Here is a 19,441-nt window from a genome sequence, read left to right as displayed (position 1 = left end):
AAGACCCACACAGAGTGGATGTAGAGGACGTTTCCTATTGCGCATGCTCGGCACAGCATTGTGGGCTGAAGGGCCTGTAGGTTTTCTATAGTGGGGTCAGTCTAGGATTAGAGAGCACAGCCTCAGATTAGAAAGATATCCCTTTAGAGCAGAGTTGAGGAGGAATTTCTATAGGCAGAGGATGTTGCATCTGTGGAATGCATTGCCACCAACAGTTGGGGAAGCCAAGTCACTAGGTATAGAGGTTGATAGGTTCTTGATTAGCAAGGGCAGGAGAAGGCAGAAGAATGGGTTGAGGGGGTTAATAAATCAGCCATGATAGGTTGGCAGAGCAGACTCAATGGGTAGCCTCAATTCTGCTCCTATGTCTTACACCAACATGCACACTTTATTGGCCATTTACCCAGATCATTGTTTTACAAAGCTTATGATAAAGAAGCAAGAATTCCAATTTTATTAAGGCACCTTTCAACCGCCTACCATCACACACCCTCCCTCCTACTTCCCCCAATTATGTTCAGGCAGAATGACCTAGCTACCAATTACTTACCACAACCGCTTTCGTCACTTCCATCAGTACAGTCATCATCACCATCACATTTCCACAGCAATGGTACACAATGCCCATTCTTACACTGAAACTGCGATGGACTGCAGGAAGTTGTTGACCCTTAAGTAAACGCAAGCAAAACTGTTATGGTTTGGATTTATTAGGCAAAGTATACTTTTGTTTTAAAACTAGATAACACCCACTAGTTTAACTAGAGATAAGACAACTTTTTCCCATACAAAAAGAAAGCGTAAGTGCATGTCAAAAATGTGAAAAAGTTTAAAGGATTTGCCTCAAGAAATGACATCAAAGCAAATATGTCCGTTAAATTAAAGCAGCATTTGAGCCTGAACACCAGGCAGCATCATGTTAGGGAAAAATTTCTTTCTACTGGATTTTTGATTTGTATGAAAGGGAGTTGAAAATTTTAAATGAGGGTAAACATCTCAATAGCATACAGTACTTCATTAGCAGCATCAGGCTGATTAGCTGATCAAAGGAAAGATTTGAACTTAAGTCTTCCAATTCACACATAAGCACTATAACTAAGGCAGATGAAACAGGATTGTCCCAGTTACTACAAAATTAATAACCCCTGCACTATTATAGACTAGAGTTAATTCAATAATTTATCAACACCATCACAAGGAAAGATCCATTCAACTTCACCTTGGTGAGCAGAAAGGAGATTTTTATTTAAAAGTTCTCTTCGCAATGACTGATGGAAATCTGTCATTCTGAACTCTATTGGAGATGACAAAAATCCAATAATCCAATAATCACACCCAATTTAACATGTCTGAGCTGAAGCTACTCCAGAAACTAGGGTGAACCAACGACAGGTAACAAACAACTGCAGACATGCAAAAAATTGGTAGCAATCCAAAACACCCAGCTTGTTCAGAAAGCAGGTATTAGAAGCATATAGCCCAAACAGGGGAAAAAGAATGTAATTAGAAGCTTTTGACAGAATGAAACAGGAGATAGGTTAAATATCCCTTCGCAACTGAATTGCTTTGATGTTACCTTTACACCTCAGAGAATCTTTTCAGCATCAAAGCAAATCCCTTGCAATGAAAAGAAGTTGGCTTCAGTGCTGAATTGAATACATATAGGACACATGATCCAAGTAATTTATATGCAGAGGAAAATTATTTAGGACCTGAACAGGGGTGGAAGAGATTCAGAAATGCAACAAAAGTCATTTTAAATGGGCATCAAAAAATAAAGGGAACTTCAAACTTTCATGCCCGCTGCTGGGATAGAGTAATATATCAAAGCACTGTTGATTTCATCTTCTACCCCCTTACTTCCGAGAAAGCATATAAACTGTATTTCCCTTTAAGTAGGACTTCCATACACTAATCCCTATTTCACGAAGTAGAAACAGGGTACTCACCAAACCAGGCTGCATTTGAATTTGTTACTATGGGTAGCAACAAAATTAAACGAATTGGAATCATATCACTGCTTCAGTAAAAAAAAAGCAGGAACCCAAAGTCCACAAGCAATAGCAATACTCCTTTTCTTTCAAGACCCAGCTGTACTGAGGTGGATAGATTCAACTATACGGAAAACACGGCAGTGAGTTACTCTTATCCGCGTTTTCTCTATCACCCCCGAGCAAATGATTGGCTAATTAATTCCAACCTAATCACCTCATTAAACAAATCCCCACCTGCCACTGACTTCACATCGTCGACTGGAACTGAATTAACAATGACTGTAAATTTGACTAGTATTAATTCTTCCCCGAAAGTTTCCTTGCTAATTACTTATTAATACACGGTGAAAGAGATTCACAAAGGTGGTTTAACTCTGAAAGTATTAGTCCAGTTTTCCCACTATTTTTTTTTAATCTGCCAGGGAATTCTCACTTTGTCATGTGTTTCGGAAGTGATAGAGTTAGTTGGAGCGGAGACGGTGGTTAGCAGCAACTTATGATATCGTCAGGGGCCGTTCATTCGACGCCGCATTGCCTCTGAATCAGAAAGATCTATCATACTTTAAAGCAATACTGAACATGTGTTAGAATGCCTCGTCTTTACGATAAAATATCAAACTAACCTAAACTACTCTCTTAAATCCCTGTAAACAGTTTTACAGAAATATTTTGAAGAGCAGCTGACCCGTTGCTCTTTTTCTGGCCACATTTGTCCCTCCGCCAATGTTACTAAAACAGATTATGACTGTTACGGGGATCCTGTGATACCCAAACTGGCTGCTACATTTCCAACACAAAAATAGTTATTTCTCTTATATAGGTACTATAAAACAATGGAGGAAGTGAAAAACACACTGTAACTGCAAGTATTTTAATACAAATAATTCCAACAAATATATAGGCTTCCAATATGTTCTCAACTGAAAGAACTCAAATTTTATCCTTGTGTCTGTAAGGAATCCTTGTGTATATGGACCTATTTAGAATGAAAGTAACACACTTTAGAATGAAAACTGATTATTTCTAATAGTTAAGAAAATATAATTCATATGTTTAGCCACTACTATGCATCTGATTAAAACTGTAAGTAGCGTGTTTAATTTCTGTATCTAATTATTATGTGTCAAAAACAGATGGGTATAAAAGAATGTGATTAAAAGAACAATGAGTGGTGTACATTAGTAATAAGGGTAATTAAAATAAAAGACAACTAAAATAATGTGTTTGAATATGAGTGTACAGAGTGGCAACTAGAAGTTTCAACTAGAGTGGATTATATTCACTTCTTTAGCAAATCATATAAAAGCTAGCAAGGTAAAGTTGTAGCAAAACAAATGCTGTTCTTATTCTTATTCCTGTATATGACCGATATAGGTTCTAATTTCATTCTGATAACTCAGATGCAGAAATAGTGAATGGATGTCTGATAGTGCTCTCTGTAGTCAGACATGGGCAAATCTACCTCCAATACTTATGTAATATGTGTAGGTGAAGATTTGGAGGCCAGACAAGGGTACATTACCTGTAAACTAATTGTATAAATGATTAAGCGTTTTGCATTATCTCACTTGCAGAGTTCAGAATTGCTTCTGAGAGCAAGTGCATTTGCTAATACTCCACCTGCTGATAAGGCGGTTTTGTTACAGTTCAATCTAGTTGTAAAGAGGCACATGAATTTTAGTTCATTCTGCTTTTCTCTGTGCTAGGTTCATTCGTTTTACTACCACTTGCTTACAACACTTTCCCCTTAATATCACACCTGCAGAATTAAATAGATGTATTTAAAAAAATTATGAGCTAGGCAGTACATTTTGGGAAACATTGTCTTTCCTCAATGGTAGGCTTTGTATGCAACTTTGGTTAGCTTATTCCTCTGAACTGAAATTTCTTTACCTTTCTTCTCCTGAAAATGTAGCTGTAATCTTGAAGCTATTTAATTCTTTACAATTAGATTCTAAAGTGCCAAGTTGTTTAGAAATTATACACTGGTAATTAATATTCAGTGATCTTAGGCCTTCTCCCAAAGATTGTTGTACCTAGCTACATATTCATCTAACACAGCAAGAAACATCCACACATTTTCTGTGCATTGTTTTAAAAATACTATTACCCCGGACAACAAAGATTTTGCTTCCTGAATATACTTAGGTGCTTCTAATGGATTTTGGGCTGCTGATCATGAAAATCACCATGAAATTTTCCAACCACGCATCTTTTTTTTTGAAATCATCTATATTTGTTATTTTAATTCATAATTTAAGTCAATTGAAACATTGCCCGTATGCAAGCTGAAGAGTTTTCTATCATGTGCCAGGCATGCCTGGGTATGTTTAGGCAGGGCAGATGCTGCGTGGCAGGACAGGTGTAGAAAGGCTATGAAAGTATCACGCACACACACTGTTCTGTGCATTGCGTTTACAAGTGTATCGGTTTGCTCTCACATTGATGAGCATGCTCCATGTGCATATTGTGTGTACTCATTATAATAAAATAATCATATTTTCAGGGAGTAGTTGTGACAGCATAATGTCTTGCCAATGCTGCAACAGCCACAATGCTTACTGTTATATTTGTGGCAAGTACACACTTACGTCTTGAAGACAGAGCATGACTCCTCTTATTAAGAAAGCTTATGCCCTCTGCTTTGGTGTAAAATTGGCAAACAAGACAAAGCCTGGGCTCCTCACATTTGTCGATCTTAGAGCTTGGCTCAGAGGTAGTCGGGAGTTAATGCCGTTCACTGTCCCAATGATATGCTGAGAGGAGGAGGACCATGTGAAGGAATGCTACTTCTGTCTGACCAATGTGTCTAGTTTCTTTGTTAAAAACAAGAAATCCATTGAATATCACAGTCTCCCTTCAGCTATGAGACCTATGCTGCGCAATGGACAAAATGGCATGGAAGACATTCAAGCACGTTGTTGAAAATTTTCTTGGCAACTACAGAACACCAAACTACGTGAAGCTGGCAGACAACAGGCTTCAAGCATACAACACCATGTCACTAAAGATTCATTTTCTACATTTCCATTTAGACTTCTTCCCTGCAAATCTTGGCATTGTCAGTGACAAGCATGGTGAAAGGTTTCATCAAGACATTGCAATCATGGAGAAATGGTATTGGGCAATTGGAATCCATCAGTGCTGGCTGATTATTCTTGGGTACTTTAGCAAAAAGCCTCAGACACCATGTACAAATGAAAATCGTCAACAAAACATTTTTAGCCAGTACTATTATGCAATTAAACACATTATACTCAATAAAAGTTGATCTCTTGTTTCTCCAAATTCCTATGTGAATTCCTATTCGTAGTCTGAAATTATATTTGTGTTTGGCTCCAGGGGTCTATCATAACCACAAAAAATTCTGAGGAAGTAACACTTTCGAAAAAATTTGATGTCCAGTGTTATTAATTTCCTTTTAATGTCAGATAGTTAAATGAATATTTCATTTATTTTACAATATAGAAGAATTAACTATTTGTCACTTAAAGCAAGGTAGTAATTAAAACACTAATTTGGGAGAAACACCATTAGAAAGCTTGATAGAAGATTAGAGTTATCAACACTGGGACCAATGTTGGTGCTATCCACATATTTTAGGTGTAGTTCAGTAAGGAGGTGGGCTTTACAAATATACTTATCTTCTTATTCTGTCCCGATCATGTTTGGGCAGAGTTAATTGAGTATGTTAAACCATTATTTATAAGAGCTGTGGTTTTAAGTATATACGCTCACCAACAAGATGTTGTGAATGTAACTTGACAAGGCTTGAAGAGATAGTTGCCTAAAGTGAGAGATTAACAAGACCAGGAACAGGAGAATCAATATTTCAGCACTGACTGTTTAAAGGGTGTCTGTTAAGGCCAAGACTATTTGGGTAAGAATATTTGTTAATTGTTACATTACTTGAGAATTAAAAACTTCTTAACAACTGCCACCAACTTATCACCTGTGGAACCAGAGGACACACTTGACCACTGTTATATCACCAACATGAGCACTTACCGTGCCATCCCATGCCCACAATTTGGAAAGTCGAATCGCCTGGCTGTACCTCTACTCCCAACGTTTGCACAGAGACTAAAGACCACAAGACCAGTGGTGAGAACCAAGAAGTATGGTCAAGGGAGGTGGAGTAGCACTTACAGGACTGCTTTGTATCGGTGGACTGCATAATATTCGAGGATTCACCTTTGAAGCTAAATGAATATGCCACAGTTGTCATGGCATTTTCTCAAGTGTGTGCCTTTGAGAACATATTGGATACACCCAAACCAAAAGCCATGGGTGAACCAGGGGATTCACATTCTTCTGAGGGCTAGGTTTGTGGCATAGAAGACTGGTGAACCAGAACTACACAAGGAGACCAGGTACGACCTACGGAAGGCTATTTAAAGAGTGAAAAACCAATTCTGATTGAAGTTAGAGATGAAATCAAATGCACATCAGTTCTGGTAGGGTTTGTAGGCCATTATTTCCTACAAAGTGAAACCTAATATCATGAATGGCTGTAATACTTCACTCTGGATGAGTCCAATGCATTTTATGCACTCTTTGAAAGGGACAATGAAACTACACCTGTGGGAATCCCTGCAGTATCTGGTGACCCCGTGATCTTTGTGTCAGAGGCTGATGTCAGAGCATCTTTCAAGAGGATGAACACTGCCAAGGTGGGGCACTAGAAACCTGTGCCAACCAACTGGCAGAATTTTCAAGGACATCTTCAGTCTCTCACTGCTGCAGTCAGAAGTTCACACCCGCTTCAAGAGTGTGATAATCATACCAGTGCCCATGAAGAGCAGGGGGTAACGATATGCACCCAACCGCACCAGCTTCTGGGGTTTAGATGCTCTAACTCTCTGGAATATGGATAGCTGGCATGACCTCTTTAATGATTCCGGACTGACCCACTAATTGCCAGCTATGTTTTGGCACCAGGATTTCAATATTTAAGGAGCATCTGAACGGAGGTTCAGTGCTCAATTGTCAGCTCTACGTGGACTATCATCTCGCGTCTAGGTTAGTATTCTGTTCTCGTTTCAGTCTCGCATCGTGTCTCTATTCCAGCCTCAGATACTCCAGCTCTCGGGTCCAACCATCCTCGCCTAGGTCTCTCATCACAGTATGATTAAGCCAGAAGTGGACCCAGTGGGACATTAGAGTCTCTTGTGCTGTGGCCAGCCACAGTGAGAGGATTTCTAGGCAGAGCCTGGAGATACATAATCTCCAGGTCTCTGTGTGCCAAATTTTGCAAGGGGGAAGCCAGAGTCGCTCAGGTGTGGCTTTCAATCACTCTGCAGAGCAAATACATATTTTGACCCTGGAGAGATTCGACGGAGACCCGGGTTCTTGCCGCAGATTCCTCACTCAATCCTCACTGGCATTTGAACTCCAGCTGCCTCGTTTCCCTTCAGAGTGTGGAAAGGTGGCCTTCATTATCTCTCTCCTGACAGGGAGAGCCAGAGCCCTGGTCTGGGCCACCACGCATCGGGAACTAAGTCGGAGGAATTGGAGGAATACATGCCCACCGTGAGGAAGGTGTTCCATCATCCCACCAGAACAAGCCGAGCCTCGGACTGGCTGATGAAGGTGTGTCAGGTTCAGCAGCCAACTACGCTCTTGAGTTTCAGACTCTGGCCCAACGGAGTGGCTGGAACGGAGAAGCCTTGGCCACTCTATATTGCCACGGACTCTGAGACGAATTACAGGATGCTCTTGCTTTGGGAGAGCCATCAGAGGATTTGTGGGTTCTGATCAACCTGTCCATCCACCTTGATGATCCTCTGTCGGAGCGAAAGTGGGACTACATCAAGAGTTCAAATAGGGGTAGCCCGAGCCAGGCCTCAACACATTGCAGTTCAACTCCCTGATCTTGGACACCGACCAGCCCGCATCCTGCTGAGCCTCTGGAAATTGGCTGCACAAGACTCTCCGCCGATGACATGTCCTGGTGTTGGAGGTGAGATGGCTGCTGTTACTGCAGGGAAGCAGGTAACCTGTGGGCCGAATGTCTGAAGCTGCAGCTATCGGAGAAACTGCTAAGACTGGCCAGTGTTGGGAGGACTGTGACGGTAGCAGCCACCACTCCCAACCCCACAGCTTCTGGTGCCACGCTGAAGGCTGAGATCCCCTGGGGTAAGAACTGAAGAGAGGTAAATGCTTTTGTGGACTCTGGAGGGGCTGGTAATTTCTTGGACTTGGGGAACAAATGCTGGCTCAATGTAACGCTGCAGGAGTTAAGCCAGTCCATGCCCGCAACTGTCCTGGATGGCTGTCCACTAGGTTCTGGGCAGATCCAGCAGCAGATATTGGTTCCGTGGATGAGAATTGAGGATCATGTGGTAGTTTCTACATCATCAATTCACCTCTCATTCCCATAATCTTTGGGCACCATTGGCAGTCCTAGCAGAACCCTTCCATGTACTGGAAGGAAGGAAGGATCATGATTGGTCCAGTCACTGCAAAAGGGCATGTTTTCTGTGTGATGTTCTGACCACCAGACTCTCCCGAGACTAATGACCGACAAGGGGACAGACTTCAGTTCAAGGTAACCTGAAGCCTTGAGGACAGACGAGCCGGCTCCAGCCAACAAAGCTGTGCGAGTCCCAACTCTGTCTAGTCACGGGTGCGCTGGAATTAGAGACAGGGGATCTCTGATTCAGGAGCAAACCAAGGAAGTGCCCAAGCAGTCTGGAACTCTAACAGCTAAGCCTAAGGGATCCAGTCACCAGATCCTGACTACAGGAAAGACTGCTAAACACAGAACCTCGCAGTATGGTTCCTGGGGCACAAGGGTCACTTTTAACACCTCACTGGCATCATCTGAGGACACGGATGATGATTTGGACTCTGATTTGTCCACTGTTTCAATGAAAGAGTCTAGTGAACCTAGGGAGGAGACTGAGGTCTGTGGAATCACCCCTGTCACTCAAGGAGCCTCAGGAATCGTCCTCGAAGAAAGGTTTGGAGTTAATTGAAACACCAAAACCAGGGTAAACCCCTTCCATCTACAAGGAGTTGGAAGAGGCCTTCAGCAAGGGAATGGCCTCAACTCTTCCACTGCACCGACCCTATGACTGTGCTATAGATCTACTGCCCTGGTACTTGACCGCCACAGGATTGATTATACGCACACTCATGCCCAGAGAGAAGTGCTATGGAGGAGTATATAAAGGAGACTCTTGCCATGGGATTCATTTGGCCCTCCACCTCATCAGCCGGTCAGAGATTGGCCACTACCAGCCAATGTGAAACAACTTCAGCTCAGTAGCGACTCCGCTGACAGCTCCAACCAAGAAATCCATGTGCCCTTTAGCTTGGACTACTGAAGCACAGGCTGCTTTTGCAGAGCTCAAACAGTGGCTCATGACAGCTCCCATTTTGGTTGTACCTAACCCGGACCTTCCCTTCATCATGGAGGTGGGTGCCTTTGTTGTCGGAATGGGTTCAGTGTTGTTTCAATGGGCACCTTCAGACAATAAACTGCACCCGTGTGCGTTCTTCTCCAGGCAGCTACCCCCGGCAGAGGTGAGGTATGACATCGGGAATAGAGAACTGCTCATCGTCTCTGGCTTGAGGGGACCTAGAACACTTTTATCATTTAGACAGAGCACAAGAACCTGGCTTATATTCAGGCGGCTAAGAGACTGAATTCCTGGCAGGCCAGGTGGTTTATTTTCTTTAATTTCATCCTGAACTATTGACCGGGGTCAACAAAAAAAGAAGCCAGATACCTCATCCTGTCAGTTCGACGAACCCAAAAAAGAGCATCAGCCTACCACCATTTCGCCCCAAGCCAAGGAGGTAGCGCCATTTCATTGGGGAATTGACACACCCATTTGCAAGGCCCAGGCACAAGCAGAGATTCCCAAGAATGGTGCTCTGAGTCAGCTGTTTGTCCCAAATTCTGTCCAGTATCGGGTACTTCAATGGGTATTTGAATGACCGCTCACCCATGGATTACCAGGACCCTCAAGTTCATCAAGAGAAGATACTGGTGGCTTGGAGTGGCAAGAGAGATCCAACAATACTTGCAAACATGTGAGGTATGCACTCGGAACAAGGAGCCCTACACCCAACCTCCTTCACCCTCTGCCTGTTCCGGACAGACCATGGGCGCACATCTCCATTGAATCTGACACGGGACCTTCTACTTCCAAGGGGAAGACCATCATCATGGTAATTGTTGACTGTTTTTTGAAGGCCTGCAGATTCATCACCTTGGAAAGACTACCATCTGTGAAAGAGACGACCAAAATTGTTCTGCACCAGGCCTTCAGGATCCATGGTTTTCCTGTGGACGTTGTGTTGGATCATGGTCCACAATTCGAATCATGTTTCTGGAGAGTGTTTTGTAAGCTGATTGGAGAAATAGTGAGTCTTTTGTCCAGGTTTCACCCACAGTCCAATGTCCAGATGGAGCAGGTGAACCAAGATTTGGAACGAACCCTAGGTGCCTGGTGTCAGAAATACTGGAGGAGTGGTGCAACCATTTGGTGTGGGCAGAGATCACCCACAACAGTTTACAGCATTCGGTGCCTGAGATGTCTCCATTCGAATGCCAATTTGGCTGTTCTCCACTACTCTTCCCTGAACATAGTTGGGTACCTGTGGCCAAAGATCTCCGATGCTGCAAGGAGAAATGGGCAAGTGCAAAGGAGATTTTGTTGGCCTCTATCTGGAAGGCTGAAGTAAAGGCTAACCACAAGAGAAGACAGGAACCAGATCTGCAGCCCGGGCAACAGGGCTGATGATCTACCCAGGAATTACCTCACTGGGTAGAGTCTAAGAAATTAATGCCCAAATTCATTGGACCCCTTAAGGTTCTCAAAAAAAGTAAATCTGATGGCTTACACCTTGCAGCTCCCCAAGACCCTGAAGATCAATCCCACTTTCCATATTAAAAGCTGTGAAAACCAGCCTTTTAACTCTACCATCATCAATCCTGCCACCTCCCAGGTTTGTCAATGGGGAGCAGGCCTTCATTGTGACAAGAACCTTGGATTCACAAGCTTGGGCAGACTCCCATCTGTGGCAGAGATGGCCAAAAGTGTCCTGCACCGGGTCTTCAGGATTCACGGTTTTCCGGTGGACTTTGGTTTGGATATCGATCCACGATTCAGATTGTGGACTGGGAAGGATTCAGACCTAAGGAATGGTGCTGGGTTCCTGAAAGGATCATCTTGGATTTGGCTCTGATCCACAACCACCATCACTACCTCTGAGCAACTAGTGCTGTCAGGAGTCGGCCACAGGGGAGCGGTCTGGTTCCAATACACATCTAGACGTGCCATCTTCTAGGGTTTGGATGCCCTAAATATGGCATGACCCCTAAGAATTCAGCACCATCCGCTAATTAGCAGCCATGTTTTGGCACCAGGATTTCAATATTTATGGAGCACCTGAAAGGAGGCTCAGTGTTCAATCATCAGCTCTACTTGGATTATTGCCTAGCATGTAATTTAATATTCTGTTCTCACTTCAGTACTCATCGTGTCTCAGTTCCAGCGTCAGATACTCGAGCACGTGGGTCCTACCTCCCTTGCCTTGTAACACAGGGTGAGCTGCCTGAATGACTGTCACAGAGCTGCTCTCACATTTACTGTGACTGACAGGCTGCTCATGGCCAGAATCAATTCTTGCCTAAGCAAGGAACTGGATCTACTGCAATTTGCCTTTTGCCACAGGAAATCTACAGAGGATGCTGGTTCTCCATTCAACCTTGGATCACCTGGACAATAGTAACAATGATGTCAGGCTGCTGTTTATTGATTATAACTCAGTGCTCAACATCATCATACCCTCAATACTTATCAACTTACTTCAAAACACATGCCTCTGTACCTCCCTCTGCAAATGAATCCTTGACTCCCTCAATCGGGAGACCAAAGTCAGTGCAAATCAGAAATAACATCTCCTCCTCAGTGACAATCAGCACTGGTGCAACTCAAGGATGAGTGCTTTCTCATGATTGTGTGGCTAGGCACAGCTCAACCACCATCTATAAATCTGCCAAAGGCACACCAATTGTCGACAGTATTTCAGACGGTGATAAGGTGGTGTACAAGAGTGAGATAGATCAGCTGGTTGAGTGGTGTTGAAATAACAACCTTGCACTCAACCAAGGAATTGATCATAGACTTCAGGAGGGGGAAATCAAAGGAATTTAGAGGGATCAGCAGCGGAAAGGGTGAGTAGTTTCATGTTCCTGGTGTCAACATCTCTGAAGATCTATTCTGGGCTCAACATACTAATGCAATCACAGAGAAAGCTCGACAGTGACTATGTTTCATTAGGAGTTTGTGGAGACTTGTTATGTCATCAAAGACTTTTACAATTGTTGACTGCTGTACCATGGAGAACATTCCAACTGGTGCATCACCATCTGCTATGGAGGACCAATGCACAAGATCAGAGAGAGTTGCCGAAAGCCGCAAACTTAACCAACTCCATCATGAGTGCTAGACCCCCCAGCATCAAGAACGTCTTCAAAAGACGATGCTTCAAAAAGGCAGCAACCATCATTAAGGACCCTTGCACCCAGGATATGCCCCCTACTCATTGCGAGCATCAAGGTGGTCATACAGGAGCCTGAAGACACACACACAATGGTCTAGGAACAGCTTCTTCCTCTCTGAAAGGAGAATGAACCCATGTATACTATCTCACTTATTTTTTTACTTTCTCTTTGCACTACTTACTTAATTTTATATATATTTATTTCTTATTGCAATTTATAGTTTTTTATTATTATGTATTGCAATGTACTGTTGCCACAAAGCAACAATTTCGTGACATGCTGCTAGAGGTTAGCATGACGCTATTACAGCTTGGGGCGTCGGAGTTCAGAGTTCATATCCAGCGTCCTCTGTAAGGAGTTTGCATGTTCTCCCTGTGGGATACGTGGCTTTTCTCCAGGTGCTCTGGTTTCTTCCCACAGTCCAAAGACGTACCGTTTAGTAGGTTCATTGATCATTGTAAATTGACCTGTGATTAGGATAGGGTTAAATCGAGGGCTGTTGGGCGGCGTGGGTCGAAGGGCGGATTCTGCGCTGTATCGCCAAATACATAAATAAACAATAAACCTGACTCTGATTCTGTTGGCTGGGAAGAATCGGTTACAAGGTACTTAAAGAGCATAGGTCTGGTGGTGCCAACAAAGATCACAAATATGATAAGATCATTCTTATCAGTATTGTTTTATAACAGCTACTTAAGTCAATTGAATAACACGGGGCTCAGTCAGGATATCTTTATGACCCACTGTGTGACCTGCGTTCTCAGCAGTTATAGGGAGTGAGTATTTCTAAGAATGGTACCCACGCTTAGATTTCTTCAGGTCAATGACCACGCGATCACGAAGCACCAAAAAAACATGGCGGAGAGCTGAATGATCTGGCCTTCTGAAAATAGCTGAAGGAAGGCCTGAGCCAGCCCACAGGATATTTTAGACTTGTGGATTGCAGTGGGATTGATGGACCTGGTGATAGTGTCATGGGCTGGTGAGACAGGCTAGAAGAGGGAGAAGCTGTTATGTAGCTGTAGTAAGTGCAGCTACTGCGATGTCACAAAGGTCTTGCTCTGTGTGCCGTAACCAGAGTACCTAGCGACAAATTGCCAGAATAGATATAGAAGGGTAAAGGAGATAATTTACCAAAGTGTGGCCTCTCAGGCCATAGTTGGCAGTGCTGTCCTAACAACATCATAATACCATAGGACATGAGAGCAAAATTAGGCCTTTCAGTCCTAAAAAAGGGAGGACGGTGCAAGTGTTACCCATCTAAACAGGCAGAAACCACAGTGGTACACTCCCTGTTCAAGTTGACTGCCGACCAGATTATAGAGCTGGTGAGGACAGACAAACGGCTAGCGGCAGCCTCCATTGCCAGGAATGGTCACCCATGGATATATATTGTACAAGAGGTTTATTAGGGGGCCAGCAATGTGAAATGTTAGTGGACATGTGGTTGTTAGTATCGATAATTGATTTACCCCATCCACGGCTGGAGAGGTGATTTACATTACCATTGCAGGAGGTGAATCCATGAGAGGGAGTTAAGGCAGCCTCAGGCCCTTGAGATAGAGGGAGTGCAGCTTCCTGCAGATTTTTGAGTGTGCCCAAACAGTAAGGGTACTGTACTGGGGATGGACATGCTAAGTAAGGCAGGTGATATCATAGACTTAGGAAAGGGGGGAAAAACGTGGACAAGACAGGGACAGAAAACATGTGTGATCCCCAAAGCAGCTAACATGGCTCACAGAGAGACAGCAGCCCCAAGCTCAGATAGCAGACAGGACAGTGCATGTGTGAATTATGTCAGGAGTTCGCAAGAGTAGGGGCCAAACACAATCAAGAACTGTTAAAGCAGTGCAGCTAACTGCAGAGGTAGCAGCAAGCAAGGACACACCAGCAAGTGGAAGAGAAAGCAGCAGAAAGGGAATGAGTGTGCAAACCCCAGGGCAAAGAGAGAAAAGTAAACAGAAATTACAAGTGTGCAGGAAGAAATCACGAGCAGATTGAGTATGATTATATGGGGATTTGAAGGACCATTGTGACCAGGTTAACACGTTGAGTGGCCAAGCGACATATTGCTGGTTGGAGAGTCCCTGAGGGAGATAAGGTAGTCCTTCCACAGCTAGGTGGCCAGGTCATGGTAAGAGCGAGGCCTGAAAAGGCAGGGTTTGCTCCCAGGTGGACAGAACTACAGTTGGTGCTCCAGACAAATGACCCCAGTATTTCCCTGCAGACCAGGCACGGCAGCCAGTGGAAACACTAGATTTATGCTAAAGCATTTGACTCACCTTCTTGTCACCCTCACAGACAGAGGGGATCAAATCTACCCAGTAACAAGGTCAGCACAGAGAACTTACGTGTTGATGAACACCAGCCCTGTTGCTTCACATCTGTCCACTCCTGATGAAAACAGATCTGCGGATGAAAGAGAATGGGGACACGAATGCAGAGGACACAGAGAGAATGTATCGGCATGCCATGAACAGCATGTTAAAGTATAATGTTAACTGTACTTTGTTTTGCCTGGATTCGATGTCCTTATGCTTGGATGCGAAAAAGCAGGGTCCAGTGTTAAATTGATATATAATACATTTATAGATATAATAAATTATTGGATGGACAATGCTCAAGCTATAGCTGACAGAACTGCTGCCTGCTTCAATCTTGTTCTGATAATGGATTGACATGGAATTGTTAGTTAGTTACTGCCTGTTACACCACTGGTGTTTAGGGCAGCAATGAAAGTCCTTCATCTCCATCTGTCCTTGGCCATCATCTCTATTGTGCCCCTCAGGTATGGTTCAGGGCCCTCATTCCTGCCTCTGTGGTGTGGTGCCAAGTTGTCTTTGGTCTCCCACGTTTCCTCCGCCCTTCAATGGTCCAATGAAGTGCTGCCTTGATGATGGAGTTGGCCTTTCTTCTCATCACACACACACACACACACACACATACCTACACTCAACTAAACACCACTCCACTCCCTTTGCAATTCTTGCTCATTTCTTTCTCAATTCCTGCTAAAACGTTGGTTACATTTACATAATTTATTATTATATTGTAATTTGTCCTTTGCTGCGTCTGTTGTCTTGTTTATTAATTATTGTACTGTCTTGCACTGTTTTGTGCACTTTATGTAGTCCCGTGTAGGCCTGAAGTCTAATGAAGTTTTGTGTTGTTTCATGTAGTCTAGTGTAGTTTTGTGTTGTTTCATGTAGCACCATGGTCCTGGAGGAACGTTGCTTCATTTTTACTGTGTACTGTACCAGCAGTTATGGTTGAAATTACAATAAAAGCAACTTGACTTGACTTGATCACATGCCCAATCCATCTCCAATTTTTCCTCATAATGATTGTGACCATGTCCTCTTGGTCCGCGGTCCCCAACCACCGGGCCCTGGACCGGTACCAGGCCCCAAAGCGTGTGCTACCGGGCCGCGAGGAAACGATGTGAGTCAGCTGCACCTTTTCCTCATTCCCTATCACGCACTGTTGAACTTGAACATAGGGCTGCCAACTGTCCCGTATCGGCTGGGACATCCCGTATATTGGGCTAAGTTGGTTTGTCCCATATTTCCCCTGCTAAGGTAGAGCATTCCTATGAAACCTTTCGTGCTGAAATGGCATAAGGTGCAGAAGCAATTACCATTAATTTATATGGGAAAAATTTTTGAGTGTTCCCAGACCCAAAAAATAACCTACCAAATCATACCAAATAACACATAAAACCTAAAATAACACTAACATATAGTAAAAGCAGGAATTATATGATAAATACAAAGTAGAAGTAATGTATGTACAGTATAGTCGGGAAGATTAAGGCAAAACCGATATGTAGGGAAAGAAATCGGCACGTACGCGCATGCGCACACAGGTGCCTGCGCAAGGTTTCACGGTCTTGGTAGTCTTTCCTGGGGTAAAGTGTCCCGGGATTTGACTGCTATTTTTGTCCCTTATTTGGGAGTGAGAAAGTTGGCAACCCTAACTGTAAAAGACATGTTGAGGTGAGTTTAACCCTACTTGAACACCATCCCCCCACCGCCGCTGGGTCAGCCTGTCCACAAGAATATTGTCAATATTAAACCAGTCCATGGTGCAAAAAAGGTTGGGGACCTCTGCTCTTGATGACACTGAAGGAATAGGGCGTAGTTGGATATCATTCTTGGCCAGAAAATATGGACTGTGGAATGACGGCAGCTCGACAGCTTGTCATGCACCAGCATTCTGACCCATACAAACATGTGGTCAGAAAACAGCTCTGTTGCAGCTTCACCTTGGTATGGACGCTGTACTTGGTTGATCCCTAAATGTTACTCATTGATCTGAAGACATTTCTAACTTTGTTGAGTCTACACTGGATGTTGTCCTTGGCCCCACCATTCCGCTGAACGATAGTGCTCAGGTAGGTGAATCTGTCGGTGCTGGATAAGTTGATGTCGTATGCTTTGACGGGAGGAGGAGACTCTACATTGAGGCTCATGGGCTCAGTCTTTCTCTGGCTGACTGAGTCCAACCTGTCCAACAAAGATACACGGGTGCTGAGTTTTCTCATAACTGTGCTGGTCTGTATGTGATAGCAATGCAGGGTCATCTGCAAAATCAAGATCTTCTAGAGTAGAGAATAGAGTCCATCTAATGCCTCTCTGCTTATCTTTCATTGTTTGCCTCATAACCCAGTCAACCACCAGGTTAGGTGATAGCGCCAACATCACGCAGCCTTGCCTGACTCCTGTCTTAACTTCAAAGCTCAAATTGCAGTCCCCAACTGTGCAGGTGAAGTTAGCACAGAAACTCTGGATAAGTTGGACAATTTTGGAAGGGATCCTGTATGATCTGAGAATTTGCCTGATGCTCTCCCTGCGGATGCGATTAAAAGCCTTTTCAAAGTCCACAAAATTCACCTAAGTTGTCTCTGCCACTCTCTGCACTGTTCTATGATGTTATGCGGTGTGAAGATCTGGTCAACACAGCCTCTATCTCCCCTGAAGCCAGCTTGCTCTTTCCTCAAGCACATACTGACAGCATCTGTAGTGCATTGGGCAATGACTTTGGTGAGAACCTTGCTGGGCACTGACAAAAGTGTAAACACGAGGAAATCTGCAGATGCTAGAATTTTAAGCAACACACATTTCGGATCTCCCCCTCCTCCTCCCACTTTCAAATCTCTTACTATCTCTTCTTTCAGTTAATCCTGACGAAGGGTCTGGGCCCGAAACGTCAACTGTACCTCTTCCAATAGATGCTGCCTGGCCTGCTGCGTTCACCAGCAATTTTTACATGTGTTGACTGACAAAAGTGTGATGTCACGCCAGTTGTTGCAATCACTTTGTGCTCCTTCTTAGGGATCCTAACAATGACTCCCCTTGTCCAGTTCTTGGGTACTTGTCCCTGTTCCCAGATTATAGTAAACAGTGGTTGCAGAATGGCTGCTGAAATGTTTGGTTCAGATTTCATCATTTCGGTGTTCAAATTGTTACTTTCTGGAGCTTTGCTGTTTTTTAGTGATCTAATCACAACAACAATCTCTTTTCTCTTGCATGGATCTGTATTGATGTCTCTACTGCCTCTTTTACGTCAGGTTCTTCATTTGGTGATGGTCTATTCAATAATGCTCTGAAGTACTCCATCCATTGTGTTTCTTGCTGTTCCACAGTTGTCAAAAGCAGACCATTGTTATCTCTCATGGGACCACTGGGTCTGGCCTGGAACTTTCCGCATACTAATTTCAAAATCTTGTATATATTTCCCCGATCACCTTGATTGGCTGCTGCTTCTGTCTCCACTGCAAGGTCTTCCATGTAGACTCTCTTATCCTTTCTTACAAATCTCTTCATATTTTTTGTTAGCTTCAGTGTATGCTAGTTGAACTTTCACCTTAACTTGTCTTGACTTTGCATCTAACACTTTCTTCTTAATTTTCTGTCCTTCTAAGGCTGTCCGTGTTTCCTGTTGTATCGATTCTCTGTTCTTCTTTCCAGCTCTGTATCCTAGACATGCCGCGCTGCTCCCCTTGAAGACTGAGTCAATCCATTTCCACATTGCATTGATCCTGTCTACTGACACATCCTCGTCAGGGTCTTGGAAGGTCTGGAATCTGCTCTTAAGCTGAATAGTGAAGGCAGATCTCACACTGGTGTCCTACAGCTTTTCAACATGTAAACATCTTTGTACATGCCTCTGGTCCCAGTGCTTCTCATCTTGAGTTTCATCACTGCTACAGCAAGGTGATGATCACATCCTGCATCTCTCCTCTCTTCTCCATTACATCCTGCAAAGACAGTCTCCACATAACATTAATTATTAAATGGTCAGTTGGGTTCTTGTTGCATCCATTGGGTGAGCACCATGTCAGTTTGTGGATTTCATGGTCTGGGAAGAGGGTCCCTCCTGTGACCAGATTGCTCATGGCACAGAATGCTTCCAGTCTTTCACCATTGTTATTCATCATTCCACATCCATGCATGCCCATGACCCTAATGAAGTGTGAGTTGTTATTTCCCACTTTGGTGTTTAGATCTCCCATGATGATGATTATGTCATGGTGTGGTGTTGACTCTACATCTGATTGCAGCTGTTCTTAGAAGGCGTTCTTTTCTTCAATGTCACTATCGTTAGTTGGAGTATAGCACTGGATGACACTCATGGTCAGTTGCTTCCCTTTCAGACTGACCCTCATCAGCCTACTGGTGATTGGTTTCCACTCCAGCAAGCATTTCTCAATGTCTTTCTTCAAAATGACAGCCACACCATCATGGTGCTAACCATCTTCCCTTCCCGAGTATAAAACTATTTCAGTGGTTGCTGCCTGTAGTCTGCCAGACCCTGTCCGTCTGCTTTCACTGACTCCCTGTATATGAAGTTTGTACCAACACAAGTACATGGTTTGTACATTCCAAAAATCAATTTTGGTCTTAGTCCTGGCAGTGTTCAAGCC

The 19,441-nt window shown here is 43.7% G+C and overlaps 1 protein-coding gene across 1 annotated transcript in view; it reads right to left on the bottom strand.

Moving 5' to 3' along the window:
• Positions 1-18,305, bottom strand: part of LOC140211444 (uncharacterized) — an 83,451-nt gene extending 65,146 nt beyond the window's left edge. The window contains exons 1-3 of the mRNA XM_072281153.1: positions 18,081-18,305; positions 14,868-14,925; positions 551-670 (exon numbers count right to left, since the gene is read on the bottom strand). Of these exons, the coding sequence (XP_072137254.1) occupies positions 551-670; positions 14,868-14,925; positions 18,081-18,305 (403 nt within the window). The remainder of the gene's footprint in view (positions 1-550; positions 671-14,867; positions 14,926-18,080) is intronic.
• Positions 18,306-19,441: the final 1,136 nt, after the last annotated feature.

Source organism: Mobula birostris, chromosome 17, assembly GCF_030028105.1.
Source record: "Mobula birostris isolate sMobBir1 chromosome 17, sMobBir1.hap1, whole genome shotgun sequence".
In the NCBI taxonomy this organism is placed as follows: Eukaryota; Metazoa; Chordata; class Chondrichthyes; order Myliobatiformes; family Myliobatidae; genus Mobula; species Mobula birostris.
Note: the sequence above shows the minus strand (reverse complement) of the source record. Positions and strands in the feature narration are given on the sequence as shown.